Source organism: Babylonia areolata, chromosome 2 (assembly GCF_041734735.1).
Source record: "Babylonia areolata isolate BAREFJ2019XMU chromosome 2, ASM4173473v1, whole genome shotgun sequence".
Taxonomy (NCBI): Eukaryota; Metazoa; Mollusca; class Gastropoda; order Neogastropoda; family Buccinidae; genus Babylonia; species Babylonia areolata.
In genome coordinates, this window is record NC_134877.1 from 59,255,071 (window position 1) to 59,274,100 (window position 19,030).

Here is a 19,030-nt window from a genome sequence, read left to right on the forward strand (position 1 = left end):
CGATATTTTGAGACGGCTGTGGAAGTTTCTGTTCAGAAGCACGAGGTCACAAAAAGCTGATTTGGGAACTCTGGAACAGACATGGAACTGTCCCCAAGAACGATGAGGTCGCCAGAACCAATAAGGTCACAGTGTGTGGGAAGCACCAGCAATGATGGTGTGGTGAAATCGAGTGTCTTTGTGTCTTTATCTTGACAAAAACGTAGCAGTTCCACTTCCTCCCCACCTCCCCATCGTGCGTGCATGCGTGCGTGCTTGCGTGCGTGCGTGCGTACGTGTGTGTGTGTGTGTGTGTGTGTTGAATGCCGTAAGTTGAAAATTAAGTGCAGCAGTTTGCGTCCTCGCTGTTCATATTCTCGCGCCTGGTACTGACAGCAGTGACGGAGTTCTCATCACATGAGTGCATGGTTTGCATTTCGATCACGAGTCCGTTTTGATAAGATAATCGCAACTGAAGTCATTTACGTGTGTGTGTGTGTGTGTGTGTGTGTGTGTGTGTGTGTGTGTGTGTGTGTGTGTGTGTGTGTGTTTGGTCGTTCTTTGGCATCTTTTCATTATTAGTGATATTAGACGATTGTGTGTGTGTGTGTGTGTGTGTGTGTGTGTGTGTGTGTGTGTGTGTGTGTGTGGAGAGAGAGAGAGGGGGTACGGCGGGCGGGGGTGTGGGGGGTGTAGTGTAGCGCAGCGCAGTGTAGTGTAGTGTAGCGTATCGCAGTGTAGGGTAGCGCAGCGCAGTGTAGTGTATCGCAGTGTAGCGCAGTGCAGCGTAGTGTAGTGTAGCGCAGTGCAGCGTAGTGTAGTGTAACGCAGTGTAGCGCAGTGTACACAGCCAAGCAGTGAGGTCAGGTCACCAGGCCCTGACGCCAGGAGGAGGGAGGTGGTGGGGCTGGCCCGGGTAGCCTCCTTGCTGGAGTTGTCCCGCACCGCCACCGCCAAGCTCTGGAAAGCCGACGACGGAGTGAGGGGACGGGGGATGGTAGCCCTGAAAGGCGGCTGCTGCAGCGGCAGCGGCGGTGGTGACGTTGTAGGGGGCGGAAGTGGTGTAGGGGGAGTGGTGGGGCAGGCAGGGGCGACCATCCTTGACCAGCAGGGGCACGGGCACTCGGCGCGAGGGCACCGTGCCCAGCTCCAGGTCCTTGTCCTGCCGCTGCCGCTTGCACTTGTAGCGTCTGTTCTGGAACCAGATCTTCACCTGCAACGAAAGGACACGAACGTGCATAGAAATTCTCTCTCTCTCTCTCTCTCTCTCTCTCTCTGTATATATATATATATATATATATATATATATATATATATATACATATCTGTACCACATCGTCCGGCCTGGGACTGGGGGTGGGGGTGGGGGTGGAGGGTGAGTGGAGGTTGTGGGAGGGAGGAAGTGGGGGTGGAGGTGGAAGTGTGTGTACGTGTGTGTAGGGGTGGGGGTGGGGGCGCTGGATGGGGTGGGTGTTTGTGTATGTGTGTGTGTGTGTGTGTGTGTGTGTTCATGTGTGTTTGTGCGTGTGGATGTCTGTGTGTGTTAGTGTGTGTGTGTGAGTGTGTGTGCGTGTGCGTGTGTGTGTGTGTATGTGTGTGTGTGTGTGTGTGTGTTTGTGTGTGTGTGCGCGCACGCGCGTGTATGTGCGCGTGTTTGTGTGTTTGAGGTAGTGTGTGTGTGTGTGTGTGTGTGTGTGTGTGTGTGTGTGTGTGTGTGTGTGTGTGTGCAGAAGTTATTGTATTTAAAATTTTCAAGTTGGGTGGTTGGACGTAACGGTGAAAAAGAGTTTTTGATTTTTGATTACTATGAATGAAATGAAGATGCCATCTAGTCTTTTTTTTTTTCTTCTTTTTTTTAAGTAGTCTTGTCTTCTGCTGTGACACAACGGTTTCTTCTACCTTCAAGCATCAGAATAATAATTATACTCATTCGTTACCGTAATGCTAGCCCCAAATCATGTGTCTCGGAACATTACAAAAGTGATTATCATCTGCTGTGCTCATATTGTGTGTGTGTGTGTGTGTGTGTGTGTGTGTGTGTGTGTGTGTGTGTGTGTGTGTGTCTGTGTCTGTGTCTGTGTGTGGAATAAATGTGGAGTGATGGCCTAGAGGTAACGCGTCCACCTAGGAAGCGAGAGAATCTGAGCGCGCTGGTTCGAATCACGGCTCAGCCGCACTTAGCGCACGTAAAAGAACCCACGGCAGAAAAAAACCGGTTGTTCCTGGCAAAATTCTGTAGTAAAAACCACTTCGATAGGAAAAACAAATAAAACTGCAAGCAGGGAAAAAAATAAAATAAAATAAAAAGGGTGGCGCTGTAGTGTTGCAACGCGCTCTTCCTGGTGTGAGCAGCCCGAATTTCACACAGAGAAATCTGTTGTGATAAAAAGAAATACATATATATATATATATATATATATATATATATATATATATATAGAGAGAGAGAGAGAGAGAGAGAGAGAGAGAGAGAGAGAGAGAGAGAGATAGATATATAGTTCCTATATAAAATATGCAAAGATATAGCGTTCACAAGAAGTCGGGGACCACCTGACACGCGAAACTGCAGCTTTCGTCTTGAGAGCAAGGTAAAATGATGCTTAATGTTTGGGGAAACAGTTGTGAAAACAGCTGATGTAATGAGCACCACTCATAACTATAGATGCTTTCTTGCGCGAGCACTTTCATTCCTTGCAAAGAGCACACCATAGCTATCGTTCATAAACAACTGAGTAACTGAAAATGTTTGGCTGAAACATCGATTTTTTTTTGATTTTTTTTAAATTCTAAAACTATTTTATTATCTTGTATCCCGATAAAGTATTTTACTATCCTATTCTACTATCTAGTATTCCGATAAAGTATTCTGCTATCCTGTATCCTGATAAAGCATTTTGCAATCTTGTATCCCAAAAATGTATTCTGCTTTCCTGTATCCCAATAAAGTATTCTGTTATCCTTGTATCCGGATACAGTATTCTACTATCCTGTATCCCAATAAAGTATACTGCAATCATTGTATCCCGATGAAATATTCTGCTACCCTGTATCCCAATAAAGTATTTTGCTATCCTTGTATCCCGAAACGGTATTCTGCTAACTCGTACCCCGTTAAAGTATTTTATTATCTAGTATTCTAATAACGTATTCTGCTATCCTGTATCCCGATACAGTATTCTACTATTCTGTATACCGTTAAAATATTCTACTATCTGGTATTCCAATAAAGTGTTATACTATCCTGTATCCCGTTAAAATATTCTGTTATCCTGTACCCTGTTAAAGCATTCTACTATCTAGTACTCCAATAAAGTATTCTGCTATCCTGTATCCCCCAAATGTATTCTGCCATCCTGTATTCCAATAAAGCATTCTGCTATCATGTTTCCCGATAAAGTATTCTGCTTTCCTGTATCCTGTACCCCGGGCCCGATAAAGTATTCTGCTTTCCTGTATCCCGATAAAATATTTCACTATCCTGTATCCTGATACAGTATTCTACTATCCTGTACCCTGACCTGGGTGGAAGTGAGGCGCAGCATGGTGGCCATGTGATCTCGCTCAGGGGCCGACAGGTAGCGCTGCTGCTTGAAACGTCGCTCCAGCTCGTGCACCTGCGTCTGCGAGAAAAGAACGCGCGCCTTGCGCTTCTCTCGCTGCTTGAGGAGGCCTGTCTTCTGTCCACTCACCGCTCCTCCTCCTCCTCCTCCTCCTCCTCCTCCACAGCCTCCTCTTCCTCCTTCTCCTCCTCCTCCTCCTCCTGCGGAGTTAAATCAAAAGTTAAGTAAAGTTCCATAGTTTTCCCAGACCAAAACCAAAAGGTTAAATGTCCCAAGACTTTCTAGAATTCAATTCAAAGGTTTAAAGTCCCATAGCTTTGCAGGACCCAATTAAAAGATTAAAAGTCCCATACATTTTCAAGTCTCAAGACTCATTGAAAAGGTTAAAAGTCCCACAGCTTTCCAAGACCCATTAAAAGGTTAAAAGTCCCACAGTTTTCCAAGACCCATTAAAAGGTTAAAAGTCCCATAGCTTTCTAAGACCCATTAAAAGGTTAAAAGTCCCACAGCTTTCTAAGACCCATTAAAAGGTTAAAAGTCCCACAGCTTTCTAAGACCCATTAAAAAGTTAAAAGTCCCACAGCTTTCTAAGACCCATTAAAAGGTTAAAAGTCCCACAGCTTTCTAAGACCAATTAAAAGGTTAAAAGTCCCACAGCTTTCTAAGACCCATTAAAAGGTTAAACGTCCCATAGCTTTCTAAGACCCCTAAAAAGGTTAAAAGTCCCATAGCTTTCTAAGACCCATTAAAAGGTTAAAAGTCCCACAGCTTTCTAAGACCCATTAAAAAGTTAAAAGTCCCAAAGCTTTCTAAGACCCATTAAAAGGTTAAAAATCCCAAAGCTTTTTAAGACCAATTAAAAGGTTAAACGTCCCAAACCTTTCTAAGACCCATTAAAAGGTTAAAAGTCCCATAGCTTTCTAAGACCCCTAAAAAGGTTAAAAGTCCCATAGCTTTCTAAGACCCATTAAAAGGTTAAAAGTCCCAAAGCTTTCTAAGACCCATTAAAAAGTTAAAAGTCCCACAGCTTTCTAAGACCAATTAAAAGGTTAAAAGTCCCACAGCTTTCTAAGACCCATTAAAAGGTTAAAAGTCCCACAGCTTTCTAAGACCCATTAAAAGGTTCAAAGTCCCAAAGCTTTCTAAGACCCATTAAAAGGTTAAAAGTCCCACAGCTTTCTAAGACCCATTAAAAGGTGAAAAGTCCCACAGCTTTCCAAGACCCATTAAAAGGTTGAAAGACCCGTAGCTTTCTAAGACCCATTAAAAGGTTAAAAGTCCCATAGCTTTCTAAGACCCATTAAAAGGTTAAAAGTCCCATAGCTTCCTAAGACTCTTAAAAAGGTTAAAAGTTCCACAGCTTTCTAAGACCCATTAAAAGGTTAAAAGTCCCATAGCTTTCTAAGACCCATTAAAAGGTTAAAAGTCCCATAGCTTTCCAAGACCCGAACCCTGGACAAGTTGGCCTTTCGGGTGTAAGCCAATAATAGGTCGTTGAACTCAACACTACCAGTCCCACAGCACTTGTCAGCAAGCTAGCTGGAATCCCAAAGGGAGTCAACGATAGGCTTATGACCTTGAAACTCCCACTGGCATCTGGCCAGAAGCACCTCACCATTGTCAGTGCCTACGCCCCAACCATGACCAACCCGGATGAAGTGAAGGCGAAGTTCTACGAGGACCTTCACTCTGTCATTGCTGCTATCCCAAAAGCAGACAAGCTCATCATTCTTGGGGACTTCAATGCTAGAGTTGGCTCTGACTACATCTCCTGGGATGGAGTGATTGGAAAGCACGGTGTGGGCCACTGCAACCCAAATGGATTGCTTTTGCTTCAGACCTGTGCAGAGCACGAACTGTTGATAACCAACACAGTTTTCTGCCTCCCTACCCGTAACAGGACGTCATGGATGCACCCTCGCTCAAAGCATTGGCATCTCATCGATTATGTCATTGTCAGGAAAAGGGATAGGCAAGATGTACGTGTAACAAAGACCATGTGCGGCGCCGAGTGTTGGACAGACCATCGCCTTGTAGTCTCGAAGCTGAATATTCGAATCCAGCCCAAGAGACGCCCTCAAGGCCAGAAGGCTCCAAAACGGCTCAACATCGCTAAGCTGAAAAACATCACCATCAAACAGTCCTTTGTGGAGCTGCTGGAAGATCGTCTGGAATCCGCCTCTCTGGACAACCAGAATGTGGAGTCTGACTGGAGGACCCTGCGTGAGCTGATCTATAGTACAGCTTCAGAGACCCTGGGACCCATGTCCAGAAAGCACAAAGACTGGTTTGATGAAAACTGTGATGAAATCAAGCAGCTTCTGGATGAGAAACGCCGTCTGCATCAAGCCTACCTGAGCAACCCAAAGTCCACATCAAAAAAGGATGTGTACGATGCCATCCGCAGGACTGTTCAGCAAAAGTTACGCCAGATGCAGGATAAGTGGCTGAGTGACAAAGCTGATGAGATCCAGGGATATGCTGACAGGCACGATATGAAGAGGTTCTATGATGCCTTAAAAGAAGTCTATGGCCCCACATCCTCAGGATCATCCCCCATCCTCAGTGCAGATGGGAATACCTTGATCACCGAGAAGGAGAAAATTCTCGAACGCTGGGCTGAGCACTTCAACAGTGTCTTAAATCGCCCTTCCTCCATAAATGATGAAGCCATAGACCGTCTCCCACAAGTCCCCATCAACGAAGCACTGGACGATCCGCCAACACCTCTTGAGACCCAGAAAGCAATTCGTCTGCTATCCAGTGGCAAAGCACCTGGCTCAGACTCCATACCAGCAGAGGTCTACAAGGATGGAGGCACTGTGCTGACTGAGAAGTTCCATCAGCTGTACTCACTCATGTGGAAAGAAGAGACGATCCCCCAGGATTTCAAAGATGCATCTATCATTCACTTGTACAAGCGAAAGGGGAACCGGCAAGCCTGTGATAACCATCGGGGCATTTCCTTGCTCTCCATCGCAGGCAAGATACTTGCCAGGATCCTACTAAACCGCCTCACAGCACACCTTGACCAAGGTCATTTGCCTGAGAGCCAATGTGGATTCCGGAAAGAGCGTGGAACCACCGACATGGTGTTTGCTGCAAGGCAGCTGCAAGAGAAATGTCAGGAGCAAAATGCTGATGTGTTCTCCACCTATGTCGACCTCACTAAGGCCTTCGACACCGTGAGTAGAGAGGGACTGTGGAAGATCATGGCCAAGTACGGATGCCCTCGGAAATTTATTTCCTTGGTCAGCCAATTCCATGAAGGCATGCAGGCTCGAGTCCAGGACAAAGGCGAAACATCTGCTCCTTTTGCTGTCACAAATGGTGTCAAGCAAGGCTGCGTCCTGGCTCCAACGCTGTTCAGCCTCATGTTCTCTGCAATGCTTACTGATGCCTTCAGAGATGGCGATGTTGGAATCGGCCTAAAGTACCGAACAGATGGTAAGTTGTTTAACCTCAGAAGGCTTCAAGCAAAAACGAAGGTCATGACAGACATCATCAGAGACTTTTTGTTTGCTGATGATTGTGCCCTCAACGCTGGATCTGAAGCTGACATGCAACTCAGCGTTGACAAGTTTGCCACTGCCAGCAGGAACTTCGGCCTTACCATCAGCACGAGGAAAACTGAAGTTCTCCATCAGCCAGCCCCAGGGAAACCCTACGTTGAGCCCAACATCACAGTCAACGGTCAGAGACTCAGTGCGGTGGAGCGGTTCACATACCGTGGCAGCACACTGTCACGAAATGCGACCATCGACGATGAAGTGAACGTCAGGATTGCAAGAGCAAGCGCAACTTTTGGTAGACTCAGTGCAAATGTCTGGAACAGAAGAGGCATTAGTCTTGAGACCAAGCTAAAGGTCTACAGAGCAGTAGTTCTCCCCACACTACTGTACGCCTGCGAAACTTGGACAGTGTACCAACGACATGCCAAGAAGCTGAACCACTTCCACACAACATGCCTCAGGAAGCTACTGAACATCAAGTGGCAAGACAAGACCCCAGACACAGAGGTGCTCGCAAAAGCCACCCTTCCCAGCATCTTCACCATCCTGATGCAGTCCCAGCTTCGCTGGGCTGGACACGTGGCGCGCATGCCAGATCATCGGCTGCCCAAAAGGCTCTTCTATGGCGAGCTGCAACAAGGGAAGAGATCACACGGAGGTCAGAAGAAGCGCTTCAGAGATACTCTGAAAGTCTCTCTGAAAGCGTTTGATATCAACCCTGACTCCTGGGAGGAATCTGCAGTGGACCGTGACAAATGGCGTGCTGCTGTGCACAAAGGCGCCAAGTTGTGCGAGGCCAACAGGACTGCTGCAGCTGTTCAGAAGAGGCAGGCCAGAAAGTCACGGGCAAACAAGCTCCCTGACAATGGTATGCCTGTCTTTGTCTGCCCCAACTGTCAGCGAACATTTCGTGCGCAGATTGGACTATTCAGCCATCTGCGCATTCACAGATAGATTCATGAGCATCCTCTCCCCCACCCCACCACCACCCTCCCCCCATCCCCCAGCTGGATGACAACGATGGTCATCATCGATCTCGATGGACACACACCACCACCACCACCAGTCCCACACGATCAAGGCCGTTGGGACAGTGACTCAGCAGTGTCGAGGGCTCAGAAGAGGAAGATGGGGCCCAACACTCTCCCTCTGCCATTTTAACCTTCCCCAAGCGAGATCAGGTACCCCTTACACACTTGCCAGTATTTTCTACCCGTCTACAAGAATTTTCGTGATGGTATAAGACGATAAACCGAGCACCCGCGTGTTGCTTGTACTTAAAAGAACTCACCGCAAGCACGAGTTCAAATTTCTATAGAAGGATCCACTTGTAGGTGTTAAAAAAAAAAAAGGTAACGAAAGGTCACACAATACAATACAACGACTCAACACAATGCAGTGAAGTGAGGGCCATCGGAGTGCCTTTCACAAGGACACGCAACACCATGCCAAAACGGGGCCTCGAACCCTCTGATCCCTGGTGTTCACTGGATCAGAAGCCCCACGCAACAAGACACGATCGACTGACAACACGTACTTTTGGCCTGAATCTTTAAGACAAGAAAGGTTAAATTTTCAGTGGATAATAATGAAGAAAGGCTGTGACATCACTCCCAGGATTAAAATGTTGATTTTTTTTTAATTTATTTATTTATTTATTTTTTTAGTTTTTGTCGTTTATGTTCCCTTTCTGTTTTGTTCGATTTTATACAGATAGTTTATCCTCTTCTTTTCAATCAAATTATTTCAATAACGCCCCCACCCCATCCCCACCCTATCCATATATATATATATAGGCGGTTACAGCAACGCACTGTGGAGTGCAGAGAGCAAGATGAGACACCGAAAGGATATCTTGGTCATCCACTGCATCCGTGCTCATCCTCCAGTCGTCTCGACTTAGTCTTGCCACTGGAAATTGGTGGACCCGGACGAGAGAGTGAGGTCGACGTTGCGCAACTCCTCTTCACTTTAAACAAACTCATCGCGCAAGTCATCAGTCATCCAAAATGACCTTTCATCCTTCATCATTTCATCACCCCCAAGTCCTGTGGCGACAGGCGAGCGACGAAACGACAGGTGTGGGTACACTGGCAGTCGCAGCCGCAGACCTGCACGCAGGCGGCTCAGGCCATAGGGTCGTTCTTCGTCGACAGGAGCAGCGATGGAGCTCGGCAGCCGTCTGAGCGTCTGAGCAGCCCTCTTTAGGAATGCACTGCTCACCTCCCTGGCATGAGGAAGGGGCTAGAAAAGGTGCCCTAAAAATTGCCTGCTCCATATCACCCTGGCCAGCATACCGCGGCTGGCGGGGACCCTACATCAGCGGTCGAAACAAAGAGAAAGAAAAGAAAAAAGCAAGGATCGTTCCTCTCACCATTGGTGCTTGGAACATAAGGACTCTCCTGGACAGAGATAATGCGGACAGACCCCAAAGGAGAACAGCACTAGTTGCATCCGAACTCGCCAGATACAATATCGACATCGCAGCCTTGAGTGAGACTCGGCTTGCAGGCGAAGGCGAGCTCTGTGAACGGGGATCTGGTTACACCTTCTTCTGGAGTGGACGAGGAAGCGAAGAGCGACGTGAGGCTGGTGTTGGTTTTGCAGTAAAAACAGCACTTGTCAGCAAGCTAGCTGGAATCCCAAAGGGAGTCAACGATAGGCTTATGACCATGAAACTCCCACTGGCATCTGGCCAGAAGCACCTCACCATTGTCAGTGCCTACGCCCCAACCATGACCAACCTGGATGAAGTGAAGGCGAAGTTCTACGAGGACCTTCACTCTGTCATTGCTGCCATCCCTAAAGCAGACAAGCTCATCATTCTTGGGGACTTCAATGCTAGAGTTGGCTCTGACTACATCTCCTGGGATGGAGTGATTGGAAAGCACGGTGTGGGCCACTGCAACCCAAATGGATTGCTTTTGCTTCAGACATGTGCAGAGCACGAACTGCTGATAACCAACACAGTTTTCTGCCTCCCTACCCGTAACAGGACGTCATGGATGCACCCTCGCTCAAAGCATTGGCATCTCATCGATTATGTCATCGTCAGGAAAAGGGATAGGCAAGATGTACGTGTAACAAAGACCATGTGCGGCGCCGAGTGTTGGACAGACCATCGCCTTGTAGTCTCGAAGCTGAATATTCGAATCCAGCCCAAGAGACGCCCCCAAGGCCAGAAGGCTCCAAAACGGCTCAACATCGCTAAGCTGAAAAACATCACCATCAAACAGTCCTTTGTGGAGCTGCTGGAAGATCGTCTGGAATCCGCCTCTCTGAACAACCAGAATGTGGAGTCTGACTGGAGGACCCTGCGTGAGCTGATCTATAGTACAGCTTCAGAGACCCTGGGACCCATGATCAGAAAGCACAAAGACTGGTTTGATGAAAACTGTGATGAAATCAAGCAGCTTCTGGATGAGAAACGCCGTCTGCATCAAGCCCACCTGAGCAACCCAAAGTCCACATCAAAAAAGGATGCGTACAATGCCATCCGCAGGACTGTTCAGCAAAAGTTACGCCAGATGCAGGATAAGTGGCTGAGTGACAAAGCTGATGAGATCCAGGGATATGCTGACAGGCACGATATGAAGAGGTTCTATGATGCCTTAAAAGAAGTCTATGGCCCCACATCCTCAGGATCATCCCCCCTCCTCAGTGCAGATGGGAATACCTTGATCACCGAGAAGGAGAACATTCTCGAACGATGGGCTGAGCACTTCAACAGTGTCTTAAATCGCCCTTCCTCCATAAATGATGAAGCCATAGACCGTCTCCCACAAGTCCCCACCAACGAAGCACTGGACGATCCGCCAACACTTCTTGAGACCCAGAAAGCAATCCGTCTGCTATCCAGTGGCAAAGCACCTGGCTCAGACTCCATACCAGCAGAGGTCTACAAGGATGGAGGCACTGTGCTGACTGAGAAGCTTCATCAGCTGTACTCACTCATGTGGAAAGAAGAGACGATCCCCCAGGATTTCAAAGATGCATCTATCATTCACTTGTACAAGCGAAAGGGGAACCGGCAAGCCTGTGATAACCATCGGGGCATTTCCTTGCTCTCCATCGCAGGCAAGATACTTGCCAGGATCCTACTAAACCGCCTCACAGCACACCTTGACCAAGGTCATTTGCCTGAGAGCCAATGTGGATTCCGGAAAGAGCGCGGAACCACCGACATGGTGTTTGCTGCAAGGCAGCTGCAAGAGAAATGTCAGGAGCAAAATGCTGATCTGTTCTCCACCTATGTCGACCTCACTAAGGCCTTTGACACCGTGAGTAGAGAGGGACTGTGGAAGATCATGGCCAAGTACGGATGCCCTCAGAAATTTATTTCCTTGGTCAGCCAATTCCATGAAGGTATGCAGGCTCGAGTCCAGGACAATGGCGAAACATCTGCTCCTTTTGCTGTCACAAATGGTGTCAAGCAAGGCTGCGTCCTGGCTCCAACGCTGTTCAGCCTCATGTTCTCTGCAATGCTTACTGATGCCTTCAGAGATGGCGATGTTGGAATCGGCCTAAAGTACCGAACAGATGGCAAGCTGTTTAACCTCAGAAGGCTTCAAGCAAAAACGAAGGTCATGACAGACATCATCAGAGACTTTTTGTTTGCTGATGACTGTGCCCTCAACGCTGGATCTGAAGCTGACATGCAACTCAGCGTCGACAAGTTTGCCACTGCCAGCAGGAACTTCGGCCTTACCATCAGCACGAGGAAAACTGAAGTTCTCCATCAGCCAGCCCCAGGGAAACCCTACGTTGAGCCCAACATCACAGTCAACGGTCAGAGACTCAGTGCGGTGGAGCGGTTCACATACCTTGGCAGCACACTGTCACGAAATGCGACCATCGACGATGAAGTGAATGTCAGGATTGCAAGAGCAAGTGCAACTTTTGGTAGACTCAGTGCAAATGTCTGGAACAGAAGAGGCATTAGTCTTGAGACCAAGCTAAAGGTCTACAGAGCAGTAGTTCTCCCCACACTACTGTACGGCTGCGAAACTTGGACAGTGTACCAACGACATGCCAAGAAGCTGAACCACTTCCACACAACATGCCTCAGGAAGCTACTGAACATCAAGTGGCAAGACAGGACCCCAGACACAGAGGTGCTCGCAAAAGCCACCCTTCCCAGCATCTTCACCATCCTGATGCAGTCCCAGCTTCGCTGGGCTGGACACGTGGCGCGCATGCCAGACCATCGGCCGCCCAAAAGGCTCTTCTATGGTGAGCTGCAACAAGGGAAGAGATCACACGGAGGTCAGAAGAAGCGCTTCAGAGATACTCTGAAAGTCTCTCTGAAAGCGTTTGATATCAACCCTGACTCCTGGGAGGAATCTGCAGTGGACCGTAACAAATGGCGCGCTGTTGTGCACAAAGGCGCCAAGTTGTGCGAGGCCAACAGGACTGCTGCAGCTGTTCAGAAGAGGCAGGCCAGAAAGTCACGGGCAAACAAGCTCCCTGACAATGATATGCCTGTCTTTGTCTGCCCCAACTGTCAGCGAACATTTCATGCGCAGATTGGACTATTCAGCCATCTGCGCACTCACAGATAGACTCATGAGCATCCTTCCCCCCACCCCACCACCACCCTCCCCCCATCCCCCATCTGGATGACAACGATGGTCATCATCGATCTCGATGGACACACCACCACCATATATATATATATCTGTGTGTTGTGTGTGTGTGTGTGTGTGTGTGTGTGAGGAGAGAGAGAGAGAGAGAGAGAGAGAGAGAGATTGTTTTCCATCATCACTTGAATGCCTGAAGCATTTGTTCAGGCTCTCAAGGCCTAATCAGCGCAACTACCCCCCTTCCCGATCCTCTCCCCTAAGCCCACTCCAGTTGTAAAGCATATGTTGTAATAGAGAAAAGTGTGGATTGTTGTCTGGTTAACGTTAACGCCTCCGCCTAGAAAAGAGAGAGAATCTGGACCAGCAGGTTCGAATCCCAAATTAGCCAGTATTTTGTCCTCCTCCACTAGACCTTGAGTGGTTGTCGGGTCGCTAGTCATTCGGATGAGACAATAAACTGAGCGTCCGTATGCAATTAGCGCACGTAAAAGAAACCACGGCAGCTAAATGATTTCCCTGGCTAAATTATGTAGAAAAATCTCATTTCACTGGAAAACAAATACACTTGCAGGCACAAAAAAAGCGTGGCGCTGCACTGCAGCCACACACATTCCTTGGGGAGAGCAGCCCGAATTTCACACAGTGAAAACTGCTATGACAAAATGCAATCAATATGTCACTCAAGATTTTCACTAGTGACTTTAGTTTTTATTTATTATTGTTATATTTTACTGCATGCATATTCTTTACTTAGAAATGGCTGTACATATTATGATAATGGAAGCAGGCAGACAGAGAGAGAAGGGAAGAGAAAGACAGACAGACAGACAGAGACAGAGACAGAGAGAGACAGAGGATTCCCAGTCAGTGACAAATTTCCTCGACAAATACAAGTGTGCTAACAACCACATACCAGTCATAACTGAGGCCGGAAGAAGGTCAGGGTTATCGAACGTATACGGTCCCACCCTGCTCTTGGTACAACCAGGGGGCGTTACTGTTCCTCCAGTTTCCGGTTTGACGAGAGCTGTGGGCGGGCACATCAGTTTTCCATGCTGTTGGTATTGTCGTTGTTGTTGATGATGATGATGTTGTTGCTGTTGTTGATGCTGCTGGTGGTGTTGTCTCTTCGATGGCTGTTGCTGATGGAAGAGCTGAAGATGTTGCGAGGGAGATTCCTCATGTTGCTGACGTTGATGTTGATGTTGATTTTGATATTGCTGTTGCTCTGGCGGATGGGATGATGACGGCAAACTCTGGTTCACCATCTTGGGTTCTGGCGATAGACGGCAACAATACGCATTGAGACATCTCTCTCTCTCTCTCTCTCTCTCTCTCTCTCTCTCTCTCTTCTTTTCTCTTTCTCACCCTCTCTCTTCCCCCCTCTCTCTCTCCCCCCTCTCTCTCACGTGCATGCGTGAGCCCTCTCCTCTTCCATTCCTATCCATTTAAATTCATCCCGCCATATTTTCCCTAATTCTTTTCATAGAATTCAATGCACAACAACTTGTTACTTACATAAACATCGAATGATAAGCGAGCCTCTGCAAAATTAGAAGAAATGTGTGTTTTGGTCTTGTCTTTAGTGAAATTCACACATGGGTGTATCGTTCACTCAGTACTTCCAGCATTTGCCGGCTGGGCGAACGTTTCAGGCTCCCCTTACCAAAACGAACATTCCAACACGCAGTGAATTCCAACTGTCATGCGATTTACTTGATTGAAAGTATCCACTACAAATGTGCAATATGTACTGAGAAACATGTATGGAAATGTGTTCTTGAAAATATCAATGCTTGTATTCATTTATCGCATGCATGTTGTGTAGAGAGATGTATTCTTAGGAGTATGAGGTTAGGTCATTGCTGGTTGCAGTGTCCAGTTAACAAGCACACACAGATTTCTACAATGGACGTTTTATGTGTGTGTGTTTTGTGTGTGTTTTTTACATGAAGATTTGGCTTGGCTAATCGTTTTCAATTACAATCCATTATGCATTTAACATTTCATTATATTTCCATGCACAAAAGACACATTTGTTGAGTTTCAGTCTGCGAAACTGGTCTTGTCTTTTTTAGTTAAGACTTGTGTCACACAGTCCCATTGGTTAATAACAATTTTTATATTATTTTCTTAAACTTTATTCTAACACTTTGATACAAAGCAAAGACATTATTTTTGTTTTGTAATAAAATGCAAATTCGACAGGATGCAAACAGAAAGTATCTTCACACGTTTGTGCTCTGTTCTCAAGTTCATTTGATTCATTCACAATGACCCTTACCCTGTGGAAATCCGTCGAGTTTCAACAGAACAGGGAGAGAACAAACAATCTGATTCAAATTCACATGACCCAGAACATCCGACTTGAGCATCTCAAAAGGGGGGCAAAGTTGAGCGATGAGAGATGGCGCAGAGGGGAGAGGGAGAAAAGGGAAACAGAGAGAGAAACAGACTTCCTTCTCTGATGTTCACCTCCGCGCCGGTGCTCTCAGCGCATTCTTTTATTTCCGGAGGACTACTGACAGCCGGACGTGACGCATAAAGGCCATGGCGCTCGCGCCCAACTCCCCATTGTCCGCCCATCAGTGCTGACTGTCACTGTTGGCATTGTTCATTTCGTGGCTGTGCCGGAAATTTGAGTCAGTATGCTTTTCTCTAGCCAGCTGCCGAGAACGTCCAATATCTAGACTTTTGACAGACATTGAGGGCACCATCATATTCGTGCGGATCTGAAGGCCATTTCTGTTTCAGCAGACTCTGTGGAACGACTGGTTACAGCAGGCGGGGACAGAAGAAAAAGGTGATAGCTGCTGCGAAAAAATAATTACAACAAGACTAACTCTCTGAAAACAAATTTGAACTGAAAAGCACAAGTCACTAGGTCGTTTAACTCCATATACCAACTGAAGGGGATGGTGTGTATGTGGTGGGGAGGAGTGGGATAGTGGAGGAGGTGGGGTCTTGTCAACAGGAAGATTGACAGGAATACACGGGAAAGCAGAGTGGTGTAACTTCAAGTTATTACTGAATTCTTGTTACCTTTTCTTTCTTTCTTTTTTAAAATATTTTTTTCATAGTTACTTGGTTACTGGTTTGGTTTCAGCTGACTGCTTCATTTAGTTTTAAAAGTCTGCAAGCAAAATACATGCACGTAATTCACGAATTTGTAACGCACCATTCTATTCCGCCCCAAAATGATTTTTTTTTTTAACACAACCGCAACTGTGATGGGTAGCGAGGTACAAAATCATTTCAATCAACGCATTTCTGCGCAAGGGTATCAGTCGTAATATAAGTATTATAACACTGGCAGAAATAGCAGCAGCAGTATCAAAAGCAAAAGCACAAACAGTGACAGCTGTGGTACTAACTGCGGCCGCAGCCGCTGTAAAGCAGGACTCAAAGCAGCAACAGGAGAAGCATAGATGTGGTGGTAAAACAAGTTCGTATTTAGTGCGATCCCCCAGAGGTAGACTCAATAAAACGTTCTCACATGGTATCATCCCCTAAAGGTAGTCTCACTTCTCCCTCTCAATCCCCCGCCCCCCCCCCCCCCCCCCCCCCCCCCCCCCCCCGACATGCATACAAACACGCACAAATGCACACACGCATGCACAAGGGCGCGCGCGCCAGCACACACACACACACACACACACACACACACACACACAGATTATTTCACGAATGAAAATAACACATGCCATAAAATATCAAGATGGATGGATTGATGGATGGGGGGAAGAATGTACGGATGGATCAATGTGAATGGATGGACGGGTGGAAGGACGAATGCCCCCCTCTTCCCTTCCCCCCCCCCCCCCCCCCCCGCCCTCCTCGCCCCGACCCCCTACCCACCACACACACACACGCAGCCTCACCCTTGTCAGTAGTCTGCTGCATGTCGTCCTCCACAGGGCAGGGAGGGGATGTCAGGATGGGCGTGGCAGTCAGGCAGTGTGCGGTGCTGATGGGCAGGGTGAGGAGGGGGTCGTAGTCCTTGGGGGAGGGAGGGGAGTGGAGGACGCTGAGCGCGGAGCCCACGCTGTGCGAGTAGGACTGCTGCGGGGAGAATGAGCCTGGCTGCTGGGGAGACAGGTAGGATGACAGCGACTCGGAGGAGTAGGACCCGCACTCTGAGGAGGACACGTACTGCGTGCTAGGGGACTCCTCCCCACCACCCACCCCGTACCAACATGGCGGGTAGCCCTCAGGACCACCACCACCACCACCACCAGCCGCCGGCATCTCCTGAGTAGGGAGGAGAGAGACGGAGGAAGGATCACAGGCGCGTGGCGGGGAGAGGTCGGAGGAGGAGGAGGATGGGTAGGGACAGTACAGAGGAGGGGGGAATTCCAGGGGGCAGGTGGTCAGTGCCGCGCTCTGCTGTTCCGCTGTCCAGCTCAGAATGTCGCGCACGGAGAAGCGGGTGCCAGCGCTTCCGCCGTTAACGTACCCGCCCGCACTGGGGTACATCCTGAGGCTTAGGGTAGGGGAAGTGGGTTCAAATCCTCAATGAAATGCTTTTCCTCGTAGTTCGGTATTTTCAATCAGACAATTGGAAGCATAGCGTACAGTTCAATTCGTTGAGATGCTGTCAGTGAGCAGGAAAAGAAATGTGTTACATAATGCAGACAGAACGTGTAGTGTGGAAATAACAAACACAGCCAAACGTGTCCAGTAGTTTGTATCAGTGCTGCTACCACCGTCTTCAGAAAACTCGATTTCTCGTTGACTGTATATAAAAAAGCAGCAACAATTATGCAACACATCAGTTATAACGTTCAATGGTGCTGTCTTAGTCTTTCGTGAATAGCATAATGCAGTGGGAATTTGAAGTCGTCTACAGCTATATCTTACACTGGTTTCAAGATCAGAGGCAAAGCATCGCAGCCGGTGACATCCATCTACACACTGTCCCAGTAGACCGCTCTTTGTCAGAGGCTGCAACTCAGTGTCCTGTCGTTATGAAACACGATAAACATTAAGGACAAAGTCTGTAGAGACACAACAATGGTCACTGCAACGAATTAGAAATGGGTGTCGAGCACGTCAGCTTCCCCTTTCTGCTGTTTTAACAGCCATTGGCAGCTTCTTACTTCCGTGACAGTGTCAGTCCTGAAAATATGGACAACTTCCCAAATAATGGATGGAAGGTTTCCAGGCTTCAGGCGGTCAGTTGATGCTATGACGACCACTCAAGTGACCTGTCATTGTGAATCTGGAGGCAAAATATGAGTCATGTTACGCTGTTCCACCCGCGCTCTGTTTTAGAATGTCATTCACACACTCGTTGACACAATCCTCCAAAATATCACAGGACTAAAAAACAAAACAAAACAAACAAAAAACCCAAAAAAACAACCAAAAATCTTTCAGCTCGTAAATCTAACGCACACGTCACAAGTACACCTCAGTCGGTTTGTCAGAAGAAATCAGTCGCATCCACAAATGATGTGCAAAACAATCGTGTACGTCTCCCATAAATGGCAACATCAATTACTTCCACAACCCGAATATCGTGCAATGACAGCCATCCATCGATCATACTGCAGTGTCTCCGTGACCACTCAGCCAGCGACAACGTAGATCATGAGGTGCCATACAAACCACGCACCGTTGTCAATCAACTTTTTAAAAGTCAGCTTAGTCTTTGCATTGCCTGCATCAAATCTCTGAAAACCGCAGACCATGTGACACGAGCTGACTGTTTCGTAGTGAACCAGTTCTGTCATGAACTGATGCAGACAGAAGGCTATCCTGTTTCCTGGTTCCGTGTCCTGAAACGACAAACGACAAAGAAACGACTCGGAAGATGCTGAGTTCTGATACCAAGCACACTTCTGAATGTATCACTTTACACACACTTGTAACATGCTGCTCTCGGTCCTTGGCTGCACCACTACACACACGCATACACACAAACTGTGAGTGTGTATTTCTACGATGGTAACACCCTTTTCACTTTCTCTCTCCAGCCCCTTTCTTCCAGCCCTAGTGGGAGGAGGGGGAAGTGGGGGGGCTTGAGAGATGCCTGCCAGTTCCCCAGTGCCCCAACCGGTGTGTGTTTCACAGTGCATAAGCGCCACCCTCGTACCGACACCAAATCAGCTGTGGAGGCTCCTCTGGAGAGAGAACTTGCAGAGACAACATTGCGCTCTTTTTTCTCTTTTTTTTTCTTCTTGCCGAGTGACTGACATTGTGCTGCTGCCCTCGCCCCGCCCACAACCTCTTGCATATTCATAGAGTTTCTGCTTTGGTGTGAAAAGTAAGGGCGTTTTGTTTACGGCTTGAACGGGCCGCAGGAAGAGAGAGAGAGAGAGAGAGAGAGAGAGAGAATGTGTGTGTGTGAGGGGGTTGGGGGTGGGGGTGGGGGGCTTTAGAGCGACAACTAATA

The 19,030-nt window shown here is 47.7% G+C and overlaps 1 protein-coding gene across 2 annotated transcripts; it reads right to left on the reverse strand.

Annotated features, from left to right (window-relative positions):
- Window positions 1-456: 456 nt before the first annotated feature.
- Window positions 457-18,736, reverse strand: LOC143275681 (uncharacterized). Of its 2 annotated transcripts, none has more exons than XM_076579983.1 (4): window positions 16,515-18,736; window positions 13,547-13,909; window positions 3,498-3,736; window positions 457-1,192 (listed from the first exon to the last, which is right to left on the reverse strand). In XM_076579983.1, the coding sequence occupies exons 1-4, from the start codon at window positions 17,107-17,109 to the stop codon at window positions 848-850; spliced, it is 1,542 nt and encodes a 513-aa protein (XP_076436098.1). In that variant the 5' UTR covers window positions 17,110-18,736; the 3' UTR covers window positions 457-847. The 2 variants fall into 2 exon arrangements, with proteins under 2 accessions (XP_076436098.1, XP_076436092.1); XM_076579977.1 differs by having other exon boundaries at window positions 3,498-3,739.
- Window positions 18,737-19,030: the final 294 nt, after the last annotated feature.

Coding starts and splice junctions, on each gene's coding strand:
- LOC143275681 (XM_076579977.1), bottom strand. CDS start 17,109: ATGTACCCCAGTGCGGGCGGGTACGTTAACGGCGGAAGCGCTGGCACC. Junction 13,910..16,514: donor GCAGCAGACTACTGACAAGG/GTGAGGCTGCGT, acceptor GTCTATCGCCAG/AACCCAAGATGGTGAACCAG. Junction 3,740..13,546: donor TCCGGCCTCAGTTATGACTG/GTATGTGGTTGT, acceptor TTAACTCCGCAG/GAGGAGGAGGAGGAGGAGAA.